This window comes from Mus pahari, chromosome 1 (assembly GCF_900095145.1).
Source record: "Mus pahari chromosome 1, PAHARI_EIJ_v1.1, whole genome shotgun sequence".
Taxonomy (NCBI): domain Eukaryota; kingdom Metazoa; phylum Chordata; class Mammalia; order Rodentia; family Muridae; genus Mus; species Mus pahari.
In genome coordinates this window covers 167,620,454-167,641,970 of record NC_034590.1, presented here as the reverse complement: position 1 = coordinate 167,641,970, position 21,517 = coordinate 167,620,454, and the positions used below count along the sequence as shown (strand labels likewise).

Below are 21,517 nucleotides of genomic sequence, written 5' to 3'. Positions count from 1 at the left end.
CAAGTGCTAGGATTAAAGGCGTGTGCCACCACTGCCCGGCTCATTCAAGACATTCTTGATTCTTATTTTTATAAATCAAGTTTTGAGAAGTTAAAAAAAAAATCTGAATGAAATGGTGTCACAATGTAAAGAGAACCAAATAGATGTTACCCTGTAGTGAGTTCTCTTAATTTTATTATGGTATAAATGGACAGCAGGTGCTCACAGGTACTAAGTGGGTTGTGTGCCAATATCACCAAAGCTTTCCGTTCCAACCAAGTTAGTTGGCTTTTGGTTACTTTTTTTCCTATTAAAAATTTGTTACAAGAAATGGACTCTGAATTCACCAAAGATTAATGCTATACTCATAAAAATTATTTTGCCATGTTAGAAGACACATTTTGGGAAGAAGACATCTGGGAATATAAATCTAAAAGAAAACCCAAACGAGTACATCCAAATAATTGTTCTGAAAATATTTCAGAATATGTTGAAAAGGCAACAGATGGAAAATACCAGTCAAAAGGAAAAGGAAATGAAAAAAGAACTTCAGAAAATCCAGGCAAGACAGAGGACCCCAAAGTATGCCTTGCAGAAACAGACAGTCAGATTTCTGCAGGTTCCAGTCAGAATTCGAGCTGTAAAGATGAGGTTCAGCAGTCTCAAAGCAAAGAGACAACACCAAAAAAGCAACATAGAACTCCCAGAGGGAAGCAAGTGACCCCGAAGGTGCGCCCAGTTTATGATGGATACTGCCCAAGCTGCCAGGTGCCCTTCTCCTCATTGCTGGGTCAGACGCCCCGGTGGCATGTGTTTGAGTGTTTGGATTCTCCACCTATCTCTGACACAGGTAAGGAAAGACCCAGCGAGTCTCCTGCCAGTGTCCCCTCAGTCCCCTCAGGGACTATAGGCACTTGCAACTATGCCTGACTTGTTTAGGTGCAGGTTTGTAATAGGAACCCGGGTCCTCGTGAACACAGCAGGTACTTTGTCGACTGAGCCATCATCTCAACTTCTCAGTTTCCAGAAATGTCGCTGAACCTTTCCCTCTGCTTTCTGCTACTTAACTCTCACAAGGACTGTATAAGTTAGTTGGTACTAACATTTTATACATGAGTGTTCCTACAAGCTGAATAAATCAGGCCTATTTGTTATCCTACTTTAGAATTAGATAAAAAAAAATTATAAATACATTTGGTTTCTAAATATGGATATGTTGTATTCATCATGCATGTTAATATACCAGAAGAGGAACTAGAAGGTAGTCTGAGATGATTCAGCCTCACAGAAATGTGCCAGTAACAGAAGTGATGCCATGTTTTATTATATTTTAAGATAAATGTCATGTTTAACACATAGAAAATTCCCCTTGGACTATGTGGGGAATGAGTTATGACTATTTGTTTTTAAGTTATCTCAAATTTCCCTGTGGAAAGAGGATCTGGAAAGCAATCTAGAAGTATTTGGTTTAAATGTAATAAATAGAACCTTGTAAAATTACGCTGGATTAATCTTTTGGTGTTTTAATGTTAATTTTGGAAACAGCTGTTAACGCAGCTAGCCGTAGATATTGCCATAGCTCTTAGAGGTAACCCACGGAGGGCTAGGCTTGGCGGGCCACACCTTTCATCCCAGCGCATGGGAGGTGCAGACATCTGTGCGTTCAAGGACCGCATGGTTTACATAGAGAGTTCCAGGATAGCCGGGGCTATGTATAGAATCCCTGTCTCAAAACAACAACAAAATGGTGAGCCATGGTTTTGTCCTAGTGGTTACTTTATGGTGTTAGTGCCATCGAGGTTTATTGTATAAAGTGGTCTTTTTTTCCTGTTTAACTATTTTCAGAATGTCCTGAGGGCTTGCTGTGTACCTCCACAATTCCTTCTCATTATAAGAAATACACTCACATCCTGCTTGCTCAGAGTCGAGATAGCAGGGAGCCTCTGGGCAGCCCCTCGGATGCATCGGCTGGGCTGTTTGCTGCAGTGGCACCAGATTCTCCTTGTAACCTTGAGGAAAAACGGTCTAGGATTCTGCAAACTGGGAACTTAAGAAAAGTGTTAGATGACTCTTTGTTGATGATGCAGTATCTAAAAACATCTCAGCCTCCAGCTGAAACCAACAGGAAGAGTACCTCTTCTCCATGTTCTCAAACGTCACGAGTTCCACAGTGTGCAGAGTTTGTCAAGAAAGACCAGCTGGTGGGAGGTGGATCGCCTCTTGCTGAAGTTGCATTAAACAGCCAGAACGCGTCAGGGAGTACGGGTTTCCCATTGTCAGAAAATGACGCTGGCAGCTGTGAGATCTCTTATTCTCCGCTGCACAGTGACGAAGAGACTTACGACGTAGACCAAGAGCTGGAAGATTCACAGCAGGAACTATTTTTTACCCAAAGCTCTAAAAACAGCAGCCTAGAAGAAGATGGCTCTGCCACATTTGAAAACCTTCATGGTCCCTCCCCAAAGGAAGCAGAGGGGATCCGGCCCACAGAGAAAAGCCTGGTCGCCCAGGCTAGGTGTAGTGCACCGAGTGAAGGCAGTACACTAAGTGACTCTTTTCTGCTTATCTCCCACACCTCGAGCAGGCTTTCCCGAGAAGACCCACCACACACAGATGCCGCCTTCCTCTTGCTTTCACCTGCGTTGGCAGTGGGAGGTGCCGCTTCTAATTATCGGACCACTAAGGCCAAGCCTGATGAGCCAGAAAAATTCCACTCACTTGCATCAAGTCGTCGGCAACAGAAAATTGAAACGTCAGCTGTTGGCAATCAGACTTCTCTGCCGTTACTTACAAGGGCCAGGTCAAAGCCACTTGAAAAGGAGGGAGGCGAGCGTCTGCCTTTGCATCCAACCCAAAGTCAGGCTAGAGGATCACAGAGTAAGGGCTTGGGTGCTCCAGAGGCTAACTGTGCCTGCAGGAATGCACAGAAGCTCTCTAGCATGCCTCTTGACCAGCCCTTGGGCACATTGCCTTCCAGTCCCAAGTGCAGCCCAAGCCAACCTCCTAAGAAAGCAATGAAGCAAATGGATATAGGTGTGTTTTTTGGACTACCACCAAAAAGACAAGAGACATCACCGAGGGAAAGCGCATCAGAAGGACCAAATGTCAGTCCAGTTGTGAGTCCCAACAAAAAGAGGCCCCGGTTGTGCAAGAGGAAAGCGCAGAGCTCTCTGAGTGACTTAGAATTTGATGCAAAGAATTTAAGTGAGAGTCAGCACTCTGTGGAACTGTCTGGAGAGAAGACGCAACATAGAAGAAAGAGACATAAAAAGTCAAATTCACCACGGGAAGGAACACACCAGAGAAGGTCAGGTCCCCCCATTGACAGCCCAGAGTTGGGAAGAGTCAACCTCAGCAAAGGCGAAGCCTTTGTAAGACGGACTCGCGGCAGGAAGCAGGGAGGCAACACGAACATTTCAGAGTCCTCTGGGACAGGGGATGTGAGAAGAACATGTCCGTTCTATAAGAGAATCCCCGGTAAGTTGAAATACCAACTTCAGCTTATCAAGGAAGACACAGCAGTGCCTAACGTCACGTTTTTTGCTGTTGATAAGTTTGAAATAATTTGTGTAGGATATATATCTTCTTTGCTTTTTATGATATTTTATGATTCTTTTAACAGGGTTAGGGCTTGGGGTTTTCTCCATTATCAGCAAATTTGTATTAACCATTTCATGTGATACTATAATGATTAGGCAGCTATTATAGATTATAGGAAGGCATGTAAACTGTGGAGATTGCACGTAACCTTAAAGACGGTGAGACGGCAGTGTAAATATAACAAAAGCTAGCCTCTAAGCACTGTTGAGGATACACAGGCTCAGTGGCTTGAAAGAAGGGGGGTGTCACTGGCTCTGCTTACCACAAATGCCAATTTTCAAGCCATGTGAGAACTGACGGCTTTCTACTTTTGTGTGTTCAGTTGGATATCTGCCCATGCCTTCACAGATAAGTTCATGGGAAAACTGAGCCCAGAAATGAATATCACTGCTAAAGAGAGCTAACTCTTCTATTGGGAGTATGCGAGGGAACAGCAAGAGCTCACTCAGCTCCTGATACTGCACAGATGTGGGGCCGGGCTGGCTCTGTTGTCAGTGGTCATGACGATTCACTTTTTATATTTTACACGTGCTGTGTATCAACCGCCTCGGTAGCATGGTGAGGCTGAGTCTGATTCCCTAAGTATCAGTGGTCAGCACACTTGGCTGTTTCGTTCATAAGCACACTTTAGAACAGTGTTTCTCAACTTTATTTCTGTCACTTTTCCTCGGGGGACACTTTTGAGGCAAGTCCTTCTTATTTCCTTCCTCCTCCACTACCCTAAAACGAAATCCAAGGACTACAGATAATATTGTCTGTCTTTTCTTTTACTTGGCTCTTTGTAGGACTGCAAACTTTGGTAAGATTTTGACCCCTGAAAGCCCGTCAGTGTCACCCCCTCATTGGAATTCATGGCTTTGAAGTTCCAACTGATTCTCTTCTCAGTGCTTGGTAGAAATTAGAGATTCCACTTGCCCCACCCCTGAGCATCAGTACCACAAAAGTATTGATCAGGGAAAACAAATGATTGTTTTGTAACTTAACATTTTTGAATTAATTTTTTTTTTTTTTTTTTGGTGAGACTATTCTCAAGCCTCTAACCTGGAATATTTAGCAGATGCAGGAATTATTCTTGCCTTTTGATACATGTATGTTTTTAAGAAACTCATAGTGAATTTGCAGCATAAAAGAGAGGTACAGAGTGGAGAAGCCCGGCTGTTAGCCGGGACCCCGTGTGTGAGCGCCTGGCTCCTGCTCACCACACTGGGGGCCCTTTCGTTGCAGGGACTGGCTTCACTGTGGATGCTTTTCAGTATGGTGAGGTCGAAGGTTGCACTGCCTACTTCCTCACACATTTCCATTCTGATCATTACGCTGGGTTGTCCAAGGACTTCACAAGGCCAGTCTATTGTAGTGAGGTAAGTTTCAGTCCTCTAAACTCTGTATGTGGAATGCCGTGACTTTGAAAAACTTTGATACTGAAAACTAAAAGAGCCATCATTGTAATGGAGAAGATGACTAAAGCAGACTGGACATTTAGGTTTAAAAATCAAATATATCACTGTCAACAGATACAGCCTAGGTTTTTGTTTTTGTTTTTCGAGACAGAGTTTCTCTGTGTAGTCCTGGCTGTCCTGGAACTCACTCTGTAGACCAGGCTGGCCTTGAACTCAGAAATCTGCCTGCCTCCCAAGTGCTGGGATTAAAGGTATGCACCACCACCGCCCTGCGATACAACCTATTTTTACAAACATTTTATTACATGAGAACAATAAATGGCCATACAGTATACTCACTAAGCCATGTTTCACTGAGTAAGCAGAGGCAACATACTTAACATTAGGGAGCTTGTCTCTGCCAGGTAAAGCTAGGCCGGGGTTATTACTCTGTCCTCAGCTGTTTAGAGGAAGTTTCATGGTGCAAAATACCTTGAACTGGTTGTTAGATCATGAACATTTAACAGTTCCCGGGGGCTTCGACTAGAAAGTGATGTAACACTCTCAGCGTAGAGAGAGGCACAGGCACTTCAGAAATACCTACTTTGAGCTTTCAGAAACTTAAGACTATCTAGAACATACCCCGAGGAAACACAGGAGGTAAATCTGCAGCAGAAGGCAGGGACCATGTCAGGAAGTGTCTTTGTGTGCCATGCTGGGAATGATGGGCTTTTCCCAGATGAACAAGCAGCAGGTTGACATGGGTATCTTACAGACTGTTCCCTGCTGTGGAGAGTCCACATTCATAACAGTGGGAAAAACACATGGTACTGACATATCATGGTGCTAAACTGAATATGACACAGCACCAGTTTCTTACACACCCTGCCTTGCAGATCACTGGCAATTTGTTGAAGAAGAAGCTTCGTGTGCAAGAGCAATACATCCATCAGTTGCCGATGGACACTGAGTGTGTAGTGGACAGTGTCAAGGTGATTTTGCTGGATGCCAATCAGTAAGTATGAAGGCCACCTCAGTGACCCACTTACCACTTTAGGCAGCACGCCAGTAGCATGAGAGGTGCCTGCTGTAGACAGCACTGAAGAAGAAATTGGCGGCGGCGTTGTTCGAGAGCTTAGAGCTGATAAGCTGGGTAAATTAAACCAGAGTAAATTCTAGTTCTACTTTTGAAAAAATAATTTTACTATCAGAATCAATGTAGAGAAAAATCTGTTGTCTAACATATTTTATACAGTTGGCTGATGACACTATATTATACAAACAAAAAACAAAAAACAACCACTTTGTTACTGGTCTTCAAAGATGCAGTTTTCCATTTTCCTTATCATAACTTACATAAAGTAAAATCTTATATTCTATTTGTATACCAAAGGATTGGGCCTTCTGCTCCCACCATACTTTTAAACTAAAAACAAACAAACAAACAAACAAAAAATTAAATCATTCCATTGTAGACTCTAAAGATTTGGAAGATTTCTTTTTCTATTGAAATGCTTAGTATATTCTCTCTCTCTCTCTCTCTCTCTCTCTCTCTCTCTCTCTCTCTCTCTCCCTCTCTCCCATCTCTACCCATCTCCTTCATTTTCTTCTCTTTCCCTCTTCCTCTCCATCCCTTTTCCATCAGCATCTCTGCCCTACACTGCAAGGTGCTGTCAAGATTCATGTGACCCAAATACAATGACCCACTGTGCTTCTTTCTGGGGCGTGAGCCTATCCCATAGAGACCGTAAGCATCCTGGGAGAGAAGTAAGGCAAAAATCTAGATTTGCTGAAGTCCAGGCCAATATTATCATGTTAGATTCTTAAAATAAAAAAATAAATAAATAAATAAAAATCAATTGGTTTCCAGCCCTGCTGATACTTCTTTTTTGATTGCCAGTTTGAGTTCTGTTATGTTTTGGAGTTGTTGTTATAGAAATGTTTACCACAAATCACACAGTTCACATAAACTATTCGATTAAGGGTCTCAGCCAACATTAGACAAGTTGTCCTAAGAGCTTGGAAGCCAGGCCAGCCTGTCCTGATGACAGGACCTTCTCGGAAATGTGCACCCCGTAGACATGAGCTACCTTCCCTGCACACTGGTGCAGCTGATAAAGTCCATTCTCCTGTTGCTGTTGCTCCGGGTGCTTTGTCTGCCCCTGCATGTTCCTCTACAATGTTTGTGTCCAGCTGTCCAGGTGCTACCATGATCCTTTTCCAGCTTCCCAACGGTGCTGTCATACTGCATACCGGAGACTTCCGAGCAGACCCCAGCATGGAACGCTCGCTCCTGGCGGGCCGCAAAGTCCATACAGTGTTCCTAGATACCACGTGAGATACTTTATGTGTTCACCCTTGTCCCACCCATAGCTGTGTCCTGTGTTGTATGGGTAATTTAAGCGATTGCTTAGATCATTTAAATGATGGTTTACGGCTAATTTATGTTTTAAGAGTGTTTAGCAAAAGAATGCCATTTAAAAAAACCTGCTAAAAGACAAATTTAGAATTATAAGTCATATTTTTTGTTATTTTATTTTGAAAATGTTTATAGGACAGTCATTACTAAAAAAAAATTGGACAAATTTTAGGCAAATACCTTTTAAATTATTGTTTTTTTCTGAAGTGTCCATTTAGTTTATTGGGAAGAGTTGTGAAGAGGAAACAGGCCACAGTGGGGTTTTGCTTATGAGTACTGGAATTACTTTTATTCTTTTCTTTAAAAGGTAGCTTATAAGTGATACCTTTGAATCCTTCAGTGATACAAATGTAATCATCTAAGTGTTTATATTATGTGGTCTTAGCCTTTTTAAGGTATAATTGACATGAATTATATGTATTTGCACTATACAATGTGATTTCATGTATTAAAATAACTTACTGATTTGTAGGATTTAAGTATATAAACATTTCAAGGATTCTTTGGATAAGTATTTCAATAAAAGATAATCTTTCCAAAAACAAAAACACAAAAAGCCAGTCTTTCCATGGCTGTTTGCACCCAGTAACGCATTTCAATCTTTCGTGTGTTCTTTAAATGGTAGATAAATTAAAGAAGTAACTTTTCTTAAATGTAGTTTATTCTTCATGTGGGTCTGGATTTCTCTGTGATGGAAGGAAGGGCTGGGACTCCCTCCTTTGTGATGACTAAGTACCAAAAGCAGTTCTAAGAGTCAGGAAAGCCATTTGTCCGGTGTTTATTATACTTGAGAAAAACCACACTTTTCATCTCAAAATATATACAGACAATAGCTGGGAGCCAGCCTTTCAACTGGGTGTTATTGAGCACCCAATCCAGCCAGAGCAGTTGTGTGGTTTTTAAAAGATTTGTTTTTCTTATTTCTAATTCTGTGTCTGTGAGTACCTGTACTTTAGTGCAGGTGCCAGTGGGAACCCAAGGTGTTAGAGCCCCTGGAGCTGGAGCTACCAGCCAAGTTAGGATCTGACTCTAGTGTGTGCTGGTAACTGACCTCAGGACCCCTGGAAAAACAGTCAGCACTCCTAACCCATGAGCCATCCCTGCAGCCCCTATGTCTGCTGTAGTCCTGTGATATGCGCACCTATGTATCCGCGAGAGGAAATAACCATGTGCATATCACCTTTAGTTTGAAATACTGTATTAAATTCATATTTATCTTATTAAGTAAGAATCCTTTCCTATAAATATAATCTCTTCAGTTGTATTTTCTTTGGTAGTGACTTGGGTTTTAAAAATTGATACTGAGTTCTATCATTCATAAATAAAGTAATCAACTGAAAATATATTCTTATTGAGAAGAAAAGTATTCAAGCAGGAACTTCCTTTGAGTATGATAAAAACATAATTTAAAAATATATGGTGAAAAATTATTATTGTGCCATAAATTGGCAGTAACTGGAAACACGTATTTTCATTGCGGGCAGCATGGGACTGTGTGGTTTTAGTAGTTGTACTCCTGGTGTATGAACTTGGTTTGTTTGTTTTCCTGTAAAGTCACATCTGAGCAGAGCCTCAGCTCTCTCTCTTGCTTCCTCTGTCAGTAAGAACCACGTTTCCTTGTCACAGATACTGCAGCCCAGAATATACCTTCCCGACTCAGCAGGAGGTAATCCAGTTTGCCATCAACACTGCCTTTGAGGCTGTAACTCTAAACCCACGTGCTCTTATTGTCTGCGGCACATACAGTATCGGAAAGGAGAAAGTCTTCCTAGGTGGGTGGCAGCGGTATCTAATTTACATTAATATGTTATAAAGATCAGACTCCTGCACGGGCCCTTTCAGCCCTGCTCCTCCATTTGATACTTACTTTCCAAAGTGATCCAGTATTACCTTTTAAGATAGAGGGAAAATGTAGAGTGTTCGACACCTTTAAACCAGGAGGCTAAACTTTGCAGGAACAACAAGTACATTTATCTTGACACTTGTCTGTAGGCAGTCTGTGTAGCACCGAGGTCTCAGCCTTGAAAGGCGCTCACTGCATAGTGTACCACATCATTCCTTGCGGTATCCACCAGCAAGCCGGCAGAGAACAATTTAACTTTTGCTCCTGAGCGATTGCTTCTGTCTTCCTGTAGTTTGTCTAGGTGATAGATGTGCTGTTTAGTTTCTGCAGAGTGGTCCCCAATTCTTAAGTGTGATAACACCATGCCAACCTCCAAGAGCTGAGGTGATAAGACCAGGACTTTAACATGAGCCAGTGTTCTTCCTTTCCATCTGCCTCTTCCTATGCTACTTTTGTTTAAGATCAATTGTATTTTTAGTCCTGTGTGTGTGTGTGTGTGTGTGTGTGTGTGTGTGTGTGTGTGTGTATCTGCATCTGTGCATGGGAGTACAGGTGCCCACAGAGGCCAGAGGACCTTCAGATTACCTTGGAGCTGGAATGAGCGGCCCAACTAGGATGCTAGGAACCAAACTGGGGCCTCTGCAAGGGCAGTATGTGCTCTCAGCCACTGAGTCATTTCAACGTCTGCTTTCGTAGTTCTTAAATAATAAGTAATCGACTTTTTAAAATAAATTCTTTGGCTTTCTCTTTGTTAATTCCACATAGTTAATGAGCAAACTCATTTGGCTATTTGTGGTTAAAATGAGAATTTTATTTTGTGAATTTGTTTTTTATTTGGTAAACTCTTACTTTAAAATGTGAGTAAGTAATAACTTTGTTTAACAAGCTATGGTTTTACTGTTTTTTTTTACCTTTTGCTTTGCCTACAGCCATTGCTGATGTTTTAGGTTCAAAGGTGGCCATGTCCCAAGAAAAGTATAAAACTTTGCAGTGCCTCAATATACCAGAAGTCAGTTCCCTCATAACCACAGACATGTGCAACTCTTTGGTTCACCTCCTCCCAATGATGCAAATTAATTTTAAGGTAAGCAATCAAGATGTATATTTTTTAAGATAAGCTAGGAAAAGTATTTATCTAAATATAACCCTAAGAAATTCTGTCAGAATGAAAGTTTTCCCCCCAAGGAAAACATTTTATGTTTATAGCCTTTCTTGTGCATACCTTTGTAATTAACATGCCCACCAAGACTTCAGACATTAGACAATTAGCCCAACGGAAGGAATACAGATAGAAAAGCATGTCCTATGTGGTCATCCAGACCTCTATTTTAAGACCATTTTTCCTAGTCATTTCTGAGTGAGGGAGGGTTAGAGTGTTGTAGGTTTTCCTCCTGGTTGTTTTGTTTGGTTCTGATTTTGGCCCCTGTTAATTCTGGCATGGACTATGATGGTGTATCCTGACAGGAAGCTCTAGTGTGAGTCCTCGTGTGTAAGCTCGACCATGTCAGATGAAAGGTCTGAGACGTCACTGTGGTTTGGGAACCTATCACTCAGATTTACATTCTAGGATTCTTTTTTTTTCTTCCATGTTTGAACATTTTTGACACCTGCCAATGGAAACAGTAATGTGTAATAAACATGATTTCGAACATAATGCACAAAATGTGATTTTGCTTTTGCCATCATATTCATAAAGTTACTTCCCTGAAGCTTTTTAAACTAGGAAGTGCCTTACAAGTAACAAGATACCAGGAAAATGAATGTTCATTCCTTGGTACATGAGGTGAAAGTACAATTTCAGAAGTTATCTTCCTAAGTTTATAATCCAGACAAATTTCAGATGTAACCAAGGCAGGGTTTTTCACATTGGTAATTAATTGAGCCAACCCTGTGAGCGTTTTAAGTGGGGAGCTGCCCACGTGGTGGGGGTCTCAGGAGATGCTCGTCAGAAGTGGGTGCCTCTGCTGTGGAGAACAGCAGCGCTGCTGTTTCATTCCTGACTCAGCCTGGCTCATCTGAGCAGGTTCTCAGGGCTGGGGAGTCAGTATTCAAGGTCCACACTACTCAGTCAGTATTACAGACACTGGAGGGTTAGAACCTCTCACAGGAGTGTCCGTGGATGCCCTCTGCTGTAGAAACGGCCATGTGAGGGAAGGCAGGCAGGCTTCCACCAGAGCTGCAAGGCCACATCTCCTAATGGTGCCACTCCCTGGAGCAAGCATATACAAACCATCACAGGGCCTATGCAGTGACATAATGATGGAGAGCCAGACAGCAGAGAGCTAAGGAGAAGTGAGAAGACTGTCATCACACATCGATGGCCAGCCTGTAGGCATACCAAAGGAGGCATGGTGATGGTATCCCTGTCAGGACGCTACACATCCCAAGCACAGTGAAGTCGCCCCTCCACACGCACTTGGGTAGCTGTAGGAAGCAGATAGACAGTAACTGCCACTGTTCGGGATCTGAGGTGATGCCTCACATTCAGTTTGGCACTGACCTGATCAGTCCAGGGCATATCCCAGTGCTACCTAAGAAAATCAAAAACATCACCATGCATAAAACTGGGAAAATATTCACAGTAGTGAGATCTATAGCAGCCAAAAAATAGAGACAACCCCAGTAGTCATGAAATAGTGAATGAACAAGTATAATGTGATGTGTCCACAAGGCAGGATACTCTTCCACCATGAAAAGTGATGGGAAATAAAACATGCCACAGCATGAACTACGAGAAAAATATGTAAATCTGTGTGTCTCGTGGTTTGGTCCAAGTGTGTAAATCTGTAGGCCCAGGACGCCTGTCCGGGTTTGGAAGGAAGACAATGGAGAGTGGCTGGGGGGGGGGGGGCAAAGGGCTTCCTTTCTGGGTGATGCAAACGTTCTAGAATTTGGTAATGGCAGTGTTGCACAACTTTGATTTTGTAAGTAGACTGGAAAGTGCTGAATTGTGTGATTTTAACACTGGCAGTTGCTGCCTAGAAGCAAACAAACCATGACTCGGCAGCGGAGAGGTAAACGGAGACCAGAAGCAGAGCCCGGTGGCTGAGGGCAGCCAGAGCACTGCAGACGCTGGGCACACAGCATGGCTTCCTCGGAGAACTGAGTGGTTTTGTTGTGGTGGGACTGCTGAGAAACGGGTGACTCGGGAGGTGACCGTGGAGGGGCACAGGAGGTAAGGCTTCTCAGCAGCCTTGCTCAGGAAAAGGGCGCGGATGGCTCTGCACAGCCGATAGCTTTACAGACTGTTTTCTGGTCCTCGGGCGCTTCTTTTAGATTATATTTTTATCGTTGCAGACCTAAACAGAAATATCTTGAGGCAACTGCAAACTTAAATACCGTTTTTAATGCAGGAACTCAGGCTGACTTGCAGGGCAGATTTGGAAGCCTTTATTCTGAGCACGATGTAGGCTGGCGTTCTTGAAAAGGGAGAGTGACCTGGTACTAGTGTCTAAATTTTTAATACTCTCTGAGCTTATTTTAACACTTCTGGGAGTTTATATTAAAAATTAATCCTGTATGAAAAGGCTATCTTTTAGGGCTCTCAGATGATGAATGTCTAAGAAAGATAAAGAGTAAGTGGAGTCCCTCCAGGCACACCTGAAGGATGGGGCTGTGAAGCTCCAGTGAGTGAGCCAAGCCCTCTCAACCTCCCATGCCTGCTGCGGCACTGCCGCAGACTCTCCCATCCTCCCTGGAAGTGAACACAGGGAGGGGAAGTTTGAAGCTTCCTAGTGCAACGGGCAGAGGAGTGGGGTCTGATGGTTATTGTAATGCTGTAATCTGATATCTGTGTATCTTAATGACTATAGCCAGATTTTTACCAACCCCAAATATTTGTACTGCATCAAACATAATGGCTTTCTTGTTAAAGGATAAGCCCAGTAGTTTTTAAAGGTGTTCAGGGAATCTTTAAAGGGTTTTAGAATGTAGGGTCAGTAAAGTGCTTGCTGTACAAGGATTGGAATTCTCTCCCCAGACCCACATTAAAAACAAAACAAACAAGAAAGGGAGAAGCACCTGGCTGTAATGTGTGCTTTGTAGGCCCAGCACCAGGAAGGAAGCAGAGAGCTGCGTCTCCAGGGCTCCCGGGCCTGGCTAAAAAGAAGATGGAGCCCAGAGAAGAACACACAGATTGCCCTCTGGCCACCACAAGCCCATTACGTGTGTACCTGAATCCACGCACACACAGCACACAATCACATGCATGCTCATATCTAAAAATAAGGCCAAAGTGCTGTGAATGATGCTAAGTTCATACTCTCTGGCTCATCCCGAGGTCTCACAGGTGTCACATGGTTGAGTGCCACCTCTGACTTAACCCTTATTGACTAAATGTGGTAAAACATAATACAGAGGTGCTGTGGGGGTTGCTGGCATTCTGAAGGAAACCTTGGTGATGTTGCCAAGGCGTTCTTCTCACAAACTGGTTACTAATAAACACGGGGAGACAGTCATAAATCAGGGGTTTTGTGTTGACTAAATTGTTTATAATAACTTTCCGCATGAGAACAGCCCCACAATTGTAGCTAATGCAGTGAGGGGTTGCTGGCAGCCTTTTCTGTAGATTTGGCACGTGTAACCACAAGTTTCTATTTGTAGCACTGGCTTATATCACATGTTATTTTTAGATTAACTAATTTGTCTCATAGAAATCAAAAATTGGTGCCGGTTTAATTCTTTCAGACGGTTCAGGCACATGGATGGTGTGTGTGTGTGTGTGTGTGTGTGTGTGTGTGTGTGTGTGTAGAAATAACTATGTTGGTAATGGATGCTGCAAACTAGACTCCAGTTTATGGGACTACGAGTACAATTACATATATGACTATCCATGTCCTCTGTTTACTGTCACTTCCTTTCAGGCTGAGGGTGAAGTGGGGAAAAATAGTAATTAAGCAAACAACCAAAACAGAAACTTGAAAACATACAATGCTCAGGATGCAATAGAAACTTAAGTATCAGTAAATCTAGCTCTTAATATCAAAGTTAGGAGCGGACTAGAAATGCAGTCCTTTCATGATAGATATTTTCATATTTTCTTCAAATTAATAAAAACTTTTGATTAGTACAAGAAGAAGTCAAGCGGGGCTGGGAGGCTGGCTCAGCAGATGAGCACTCGCTGTGCAGGCACGTTCTGGGCTCGAGTGTCCAGCACCCTGTAAGAGGCCAGGGAAGGTACAAGTGCTACAGCCTCAGTGCCGGGGATGCAGAGAAAGGACGGTGGCTGGAGCTGGACAGTTAGTGACTGACCCCAACTCAAGGGACAGGCAGAGCACAGTAGAGCAGGATACCCCATGTCCTCTGTCTCATGTACACATGTGCTTGTGTGTGCGCGCACACACACACATAGGGTTATTTCATCAACAAAGTGCATTTTAATTAATTCTACCCTTTTGAGATCCTAGCTTAACCTTAAACTCTTAAAGCATTGACCTTCAAAAAAACCCTTTATGTCATCATTACCAGTCTCACACCACGGTACCTTCAGCTGGGTTTCTCCAGTCTTTCCAAAAAGAGGTTTGTGAAATGTAGTCAGTTCTGACTTTAGCTGAGACATCTTAACCTACTCAGCACTTACAAGAGGAGCAGGTGTGGTGGTTTGAATAGTCATCAGGAAGTGGCACAATTTGAGAAAGACTGGAAGGTGTGGAAGTGTCTCACTGGGAGTGAGTGGGCTTCGAGGTTTCAAAAGCCCATAAGACCCCCAGTGCCTCTGTCTCTGTGGATCAACTACCGCTCCAGCCCTGTGCCTGCTATGCCTGCAGCCACGCTCCCTGCCTTGCTGATGGTGGGTTAAACCTCTGGAACTGTAAGCAAGCCCCTAACTAAATGTGTTCTTTGTAAGAGTTGCCTTAGTTAGGGTGTCTCTTCCCAGCAATAAAATAGTGACTGAAGCAGAAGTTGGTACCTGGAGCTTGGGTATTGCTGTGACAGTCCCCACCATGCTGTTTGATGGAGGTATATGGAAGACTGCGGACGTTTGAACTAGAAAAGTAGTCAGACCCTTTAAGTTGGGCTGGATGGGCCATCCTCGTAGGGAAGTATGGGAGACAGTGCTGATGGTGATTTGAGTTGTGGGGCCCAGCCTAAGAAATCTCAGAGGGTAAGAGTATCATCCTTTGTGTGATACCTCGGCAGAGAACATGGCTGGGTTTGCCCTCATCCAAAAAACCTGCGTAGGCTAAATTAAAGAGTTTCGGGCTGACGCCATTGACAGAGGTAATTTTAAGACAGCCTCGTATTAATGTAATAAGTGTCGTACGATTATTGCTGATCACTCTTATGCTGATCTATAGTGAAAAGGAGCAAGCTGGACAAAGAAAAACACACAATGCACAGCTAGGGAAAGGGAGCACCAGGAAGTGTGATGGAGCCTACTCCAGGGCTCGGGGAGATAAAATGTTTAAAGAAAAAAAAAGTCTGATGCCAAATGGAATAAAGGAGTAGTGATCGCAGGGAAGACCACGCCCAGCTAAGCTTCCAGCCCGTGAGAAGGAATTAAAGAGAAGCTTAAGCAGTGACAGAAACCATCAACCCCAGAGAGCAGAGAGCTGATGCAGACCTAAGTGAACAAGGGATTCTGTTCCAGTCCCAGCAAGCACAGAACTTGGCAGCTCCAGCTTCATGGTTCTGGGTTTAGAGTCAGGAATACAAGACGGGAACTGTGGAGTCTCCCTCCAAGCCGGGAGTGTGTGAGGGATATCCCTGCGTGCAGGTGCAGAGAGGTCACTGTGTGAAGCTGTAAAGGCGAAGCGTGGATTGCGATAGAAACCCCAAGTGGCAGGGGTACCTTTCAGGAAGAACTTCAGACCAGATGTGGAACCAGCCCAAAAAGAGAAGCGTGTTGCCATCAACAGCACAGAAAGGAGTTGGAGATCTGAAGAGCGAGCGCTCTGACATCAGACATGGCGTTTGTAGAAGTTTGGGTTTGGCCTGCTGCATCTTCGGTCTTGCTTTGGCCTGCTGTGTCTTCGCTCTTGCTTTGGCCCAGTATTCCCTCGCTGTGTTCCTTTCCTGCCTTCTGGAATGGCAGTGTGAGCGCTGCACCACTGGATGTGGGAGATCTGTAACCTGCTTTTTGATTCTGATTTTACTGGGGATTACAGTTAAGAGATTGCCTTGAGTCTCAAAAGACTTTGGAATTGTATATAATGTTGAGACTGGTAGATTATGGGGACTTTTTACAGTATGACATGGCTACAAACATACAGAGGGGGCAGGCAGTGGAATGTGCTGATTTGAATGAGAACGGCCCCCTTAAGCTCGCATGTTTGAATGCTTGGTCACTTGGAAGAGGCAGTATTTGAAAGGATTAGAAGGTGTGGTTTTGTTGGAGAATGTATTGCTTTGCTGGAGGAAGTCACTGGGAGTAGACTTTGAGATTTCAAAAGCCAGTGATAGGCCCAGTCTCTGTCTGCTTTTGGTCCAGAGAACTCTCAACAACTTCTCCAGCACCATGCCTGCCTACCTGCATCATGTTCCCCGCCATGATGATAATGGACTAGGCCTCTGGAACTGTGAGCAAGCCCTCAATTAAATACTTCCCTTTATAAGAGTTGCCTTGGTCACGGTGTGTATTCACAGCAATAGAACAGTGGCTGAGCTCTGAAATGGTAGCACACGCCTTTAATTCCAGCACTTGGGAGGCAGAAGCAGCTGAGAGTTTGAGGCCAGCCTGGTCTACAATGAGTTCCAGGAAGGATGGTCAGGGCTACATAGAGAACCCTGACTCAAAAAACTAAAAACCAAACAAAAGCGAAACACAGAAAATCAATGAGTGAGACAGCATATCGCTTCTGATTACAGTGTCCTGAAGACTGAGATGGGTCCGGCTCACGTTTGAGGTAAACAGCGAATGCCCAAGAAGAGTGCTGTGGTACATCCTTAAGGTGCGGGTCTGTACTGAGCACAGAGCCTCGTCAGTGCATTCCCATGCCCCCTCCTCAGCCCCCATCAGCTCGTGCCCACAGGCTTGTGCTGCATTTCTGTTGATTGTTTTCAGTATCGGTGTCTCAGTGTGTAGCTTTGGAACTCACTCAGATCGGATCTCGCTTAACTCAGCTACTTAGATCCCAAATAACTTGTAGGGCTTCTTTCCGGGTGCTGCCTTGACCATTTCCAAACAGTAAAAAAGAGGAGCTTGTATGTGTTTCCCATGACTCTCTTTTGAAGCACGGTATCGGGTTGTTGCACACCAGTCTTAACAGCAGAAGCTGCCTGTGCCAGGTCTCTAATCTCACCCTTTAATTCCACAGAGTCGTCTCTGTTGACGCCGACCAGCAAATCAATGCACTGTTTTTACTTCACAGGGTTTGCAGAGCCATTTGAAGAAGTGTGGTGGGAAATACAATCAGATTTTGGCGTTCCGACCCACAGGATGGACACACTCTAACAACATAACTAGCACAGTGGATATTACTCCCCAGACAAAAGGAAATATATCAATATATGGTAAAGTTATTCAAGTTTCCCATTTTCAGTAATTTCTGCTTTTTATTACATCTCTTTATTTGTGTGCATATAACATGTGGAGGTGTGGAGGTCAGAGGACGGCTTGCAGGGGTCCGTTCTCTCCTGCTGCTGTGTGGGTCCCAGGGCTGACACTTGGTCATCAGGTGTGATAGCAAGCATCTCTCCGGTCCAGAGCTTCTCCCTGTAACGCTTGTCTTCCTTAAAAGCTCCGTAGATTGAACAACCAAGAAAAATGGGTGGCAAAGAACTTAGCAGCTCAAGAGTTTCAGGTCTCTGTTTAACTCTGAATTCCTACCCAGTGCATTGTAAGCCAGCATAAGTCAGCATAAGCCAGCTGGCACTACTCTGATACAGCCTAGCACAGGCCACCGCATGTGACAGGCCAGTGATTTTAGAGGAAATGATAGAATTACTCGAAACAGGCAATGCTGTGGTTTTATACCACGGTGACAGGAAGCAGCAAGGTTGTGGCAGGAAGAGGTGGGTTAGATGTGGTGATGGCAAGGTAGCAGCTGGTGCAGGCTCCCTTTGGGAGGTTTACCCTCGCCCTCAGAATAAAGGCATGCTGTGTGTCACCAGACAGCTGACTTACCCTCACTGAGGACTGGTTTACTCTCAGGCCCCTCCGTTGTTCTTTAACTGTGAGGAAGGCAATAAAGGGTTTTTAGAGTTCCTTTTTGCCTTCTTGCTTCTGTATGTAAAGCTGGGCATTGGGGTTTGCTTATTCTAGAAACTAGAAGCCCGTTGGTCTTTCTTCCCGTTTTCCTCATACTTCTTCCAGACTTTCCTGACGTTCTTTCACAGCTGAGGGAAGTGTGTAGCTCAGTGGTTCTCATGCTTCCAGCACTGTGGCCTTTAATGTTCACACAGTACTGACCCCACCTAAAGTTGTCTTCACTGCTACTTCAGAACTATAATGCTGCTACTGTTGTGAATCATAATGTAAATATCTGTATTTACCCTAATGTAAATATCCGTGTTTACCCTAATGTAAATATCCGTGTTTACCCTAATGTAAATATCTGTGTTTACCGGTGATCTTAGGCTATACCTTTGACTTATTTGACTCCCAAAGGGGTCGAGACCCACAGGTTAAGAACTACTGGTTTAGAGGAAGACGTAAATTCCAACTATATATAACTCTTTAAAAATGCATATGTCTAGGTATATGCATTAAAACTTAGTGTTTTTGTTTTCTGTGTTCCCTGAGTTTTATGTTAATGTTTTCATCTTTATTAGTCATAAAGATACCAAGGGTTTTTTTTTNGGGGGGGGGGGGGTATTGTTGTTGTTTGTTTTGTCTTTTTTTCTTCAAGGTTGCTTTTCTCTGTGTAGCCCTGGCTGTCCTGAAACTTGCTCTTTAGATCAGGCTGGCCTCAAACTCAGAGACCCGCCTGCCTGTGCCTCCCAAGTGCGTGGTTAAAGAAGTGCACCACCACTGCCCAGCAAGACATCAAGTTTTATTGTCTAAAGCACCATAGGGTTGTTTTTTTGTTTGGTTGGTTGGTTTTTTGGTTTTTCGAGACAGGGTTTCTCTGTGTAGCCCTGGCTGTCCTAGAACTCACTTTGTAGACCGGACTGGCCTCCAACTCAGAATCCGCCTGCCTCTGCCTCCTGAGTGCTGGGGATTAAAGGCGTGTGCCACCACGCCCGGCCAGAGGTTTGGTTGTTTTGTTTGTTTGGGATTTTTGTTTTTTGGGTTTTTTTTTTTTTTTGTAATATTCTAGATTGCTTTTCTATCTTTAATTTTTTACTTTTATTAGTTTGGTTTTTAGAAAATAATCTCTTCCCTCTGATGTTACAGGGATTCCCTATAGTGAACACAGCAGCTACTTAGAAATGAAGCGTTTTGTCCAGTGGCTGAAGCCACAGAAAATCATACCCACTGTCAATGTCGGCAGCTTTCAGTCTAGGAACACGATGGAGAAATACTTTAAGGAGTGGAGATTGGAAGCCGGATACTGATGCTGTCACAGATGTCGGCTGGGTTCCGTACGGCAGGCGGTGATAATGAAATCTAAATTGATATGATGTACGGTGCAGAACAGTCTCAGGACTGCGTTCCTTCCTCGCTTTGAACAGTGATAGACCCAAGGTGCTGGGTGCCTCTCAGGACCCCCAGTGACCACTGAGAGTAGCTCTTCCCAGTCCCTTTCACTCTTAATCTCTTCCCCATGGAGTTGACAGTCATCTGCAGCAAACATGGATACCAGACACCAAGCATTATCTATATAATTATAAAACCAAACTTTTATATGATATGTATTCTTAAATAAAATTTAATATAGAACTTGCCAGAGCATATTTTGATGAGTTTCATTATTGTCTTATTTTCTTTTTAGTAACAACTTTATTTTCACTGCAAAACTGAATAAAAAGTGCAGAGTCCTATATGCCTCAAGCCCCATACGAATGATAGCCTTCTCCACTTATAGCGTCCTCTACCAGAATGGTACACACATTAACATCAGTGTGTGTGTGTGTGTGTGTGTGTGTGTGTATGTGTGTGTGTGCTGACACTGTAAAGCCATAGTCTACAGTGTACATTAGGATTCGGTGGTAGTGGTGTGTATTCTGTTGGCTTTTACACACATATGGCACATCAGTCATCAGGGTGTTGTACAAAAATGTCACTACCGTAAATATGCTTTATGTGCCTTATGTGCCCCGAGTTCATGCTTTCACTACCCACAACTGGCCTCTGGCACTGGTTCGTTCAATAAACTATTCTTGCTTAACTGAGATCTGTGTTTCTGTGGTTTGAGTGGTGATTCCTGAACCCCAACATTTCTCTGATTTGTCGCTTTGTCCCTCAATTAGATGTAAATTTCAACATGGTTGCTTCCTTCTACAAACTAACCTTACCTTCATGGTTAAGGATCAAAGGTATATACTAAGGGCACACCTGTATTCCAGCCAGATGGAACTGTAATCCAGGGAGTGTCTGCATTCCACTTGGATCATGTCTTTGGATGTGATTCCTTGCCAGAGCATCCATGTGGCTGCACACAAAGAAGCAATAAAAAGTTTTCTGAAATAATTAAAGATAAAGAAATGGGAAACTATCCCCCGGTATCTTCCATGCCAGTGTCAGTGAGAGTTCCTGTGGTACCCCACTGACTGTGTTCTGGGTTTAGCTCATGGCTTGCATCCCCCAAGGGCATGCGGTGGGAAACACATTCTCATTTGCTTGCTGCTCATATCCCTTGTTGAGGTATCATTAGGTCTTTTGCTTGATTTCTAAATTAGGCCATCTATCTCCTTAATGTTAATTTGTATATGTTGTGTGTTTGGATAAAGCTCTTTTTCATGAACATCATTTGTATCTAACATGGTTTTATTTTTAATGGAAGGACAGTTTGTCATTTATTCCTTCCATGGAACATGCTTTTGGTGTTCTTAAAAGCTTCTCCCTGTGCCCAAGGTCATATTTTTCAGGAGTTTTATAATTTTGCACCTCATATTGAATCTGTGATCCATTTTGAGTTGTATTTGTAAGATCTGTGTCTAAACTGTTTTGGGGTTTTTTTTGTTTGTTTTTTGTTGTTGTTGTTGTTTATGTGGATGCATGGGTGTCTCAGAGCCATTTTTGAAAGCTAATCTCTCCATCCTTTTGGTTTTGCTCCACAGTTAAAGATCATTTCTGGGCTTTCCTTTCTGTCGAGTTGATTTGTTCTTTTTTTCTTTCAGTTTAGTATCTTGGTGACAGTAGCTTTATAATCAGTCTTGAAGCTGAGCAGGGTCAGTCCTCCAACCTGGTTCTCCTTCAATGCTGGTAACTTTCCTTGGATCTGTGTCTTTTCACAGAAGCTTCACAATCATTTCATC

The 21,517-nt window shown here is 43.4% G+C and overlaps 1 protein-coding gene across 4 annotated transcripts; it reads left to right on the top strand.

The window, feature by feature from the left end:
* The first annotated feature begins 54 nt into the window (after positions 1–54).
* Positions 55–20,394, top strand: Dclre1a (DNA cross-link repair 1A). 4 transcript variants are annotated; one of them, XR_003843267.1, is made up of 9 exons: positions 55–829; positions 1,825–3,456; positions 4,804–4,937; positions 5,852–5,970; positions 7,149–7,289; positions 9,001–9,146; positions 10,147–10,301; positions 17,024–17,106; positions 17,527–17,600. XR_003843267.1 is itself a non-coding variant. In XM_029535191.1 (9 exons), exons 1-9 carry the CDS (start codon positions 364–366, stop codon positions 19,652–19,654), a joined length of 3,096 nt encoding a protein of 1,031 aa, XP_029391051.1. In that variant the 5' UTR covers positions 55–363; the 3' UTR covers positions 19,655–19,982. The 4 variants fall into 4 exon arrangements, 3 of the variants coding, with proteins under 3 accessions (XP_029391051.1, XP_029391061.1, XP_029391057.1); XM_029535191.1 differs by lacking the exon at positions 17,024–17,106 and adding an exon at positions 19,494–19,982 and having other exon boundaries at positions 17,527–17,668; XM_029535201.1 differs by having other exon boundaries at positions 17,024–17,061; positions 17,527–17,585.
* Positions 20,395–21,517: the final 1,123 nt, after the last annotated feature.

Bases quoted from the DNA above. Each gene is read 5' to 3' on its own strand.
- Dclre1a (XM_029535191.1), top strand. From the start codon at position 364: ATGTTAGAAGACACATTTTGGGAAGAAGACATCTGGGAATATAAATCT. The intron at 830-1,824 runs GTAAGGAAAGAC...AACTATTTTCAG, and splicing joins TCCACCTATCTCTGACACAG to AATGTCCTGAGGGCTTGCTG. The intron at 3,457-4,803 runs GTAAGTTGAAAT...CTTTCGTTGCAG, and splicing joins GTTCTATAAGAGAATCCCCG to GGACTGGCTTCACTGTGGAT.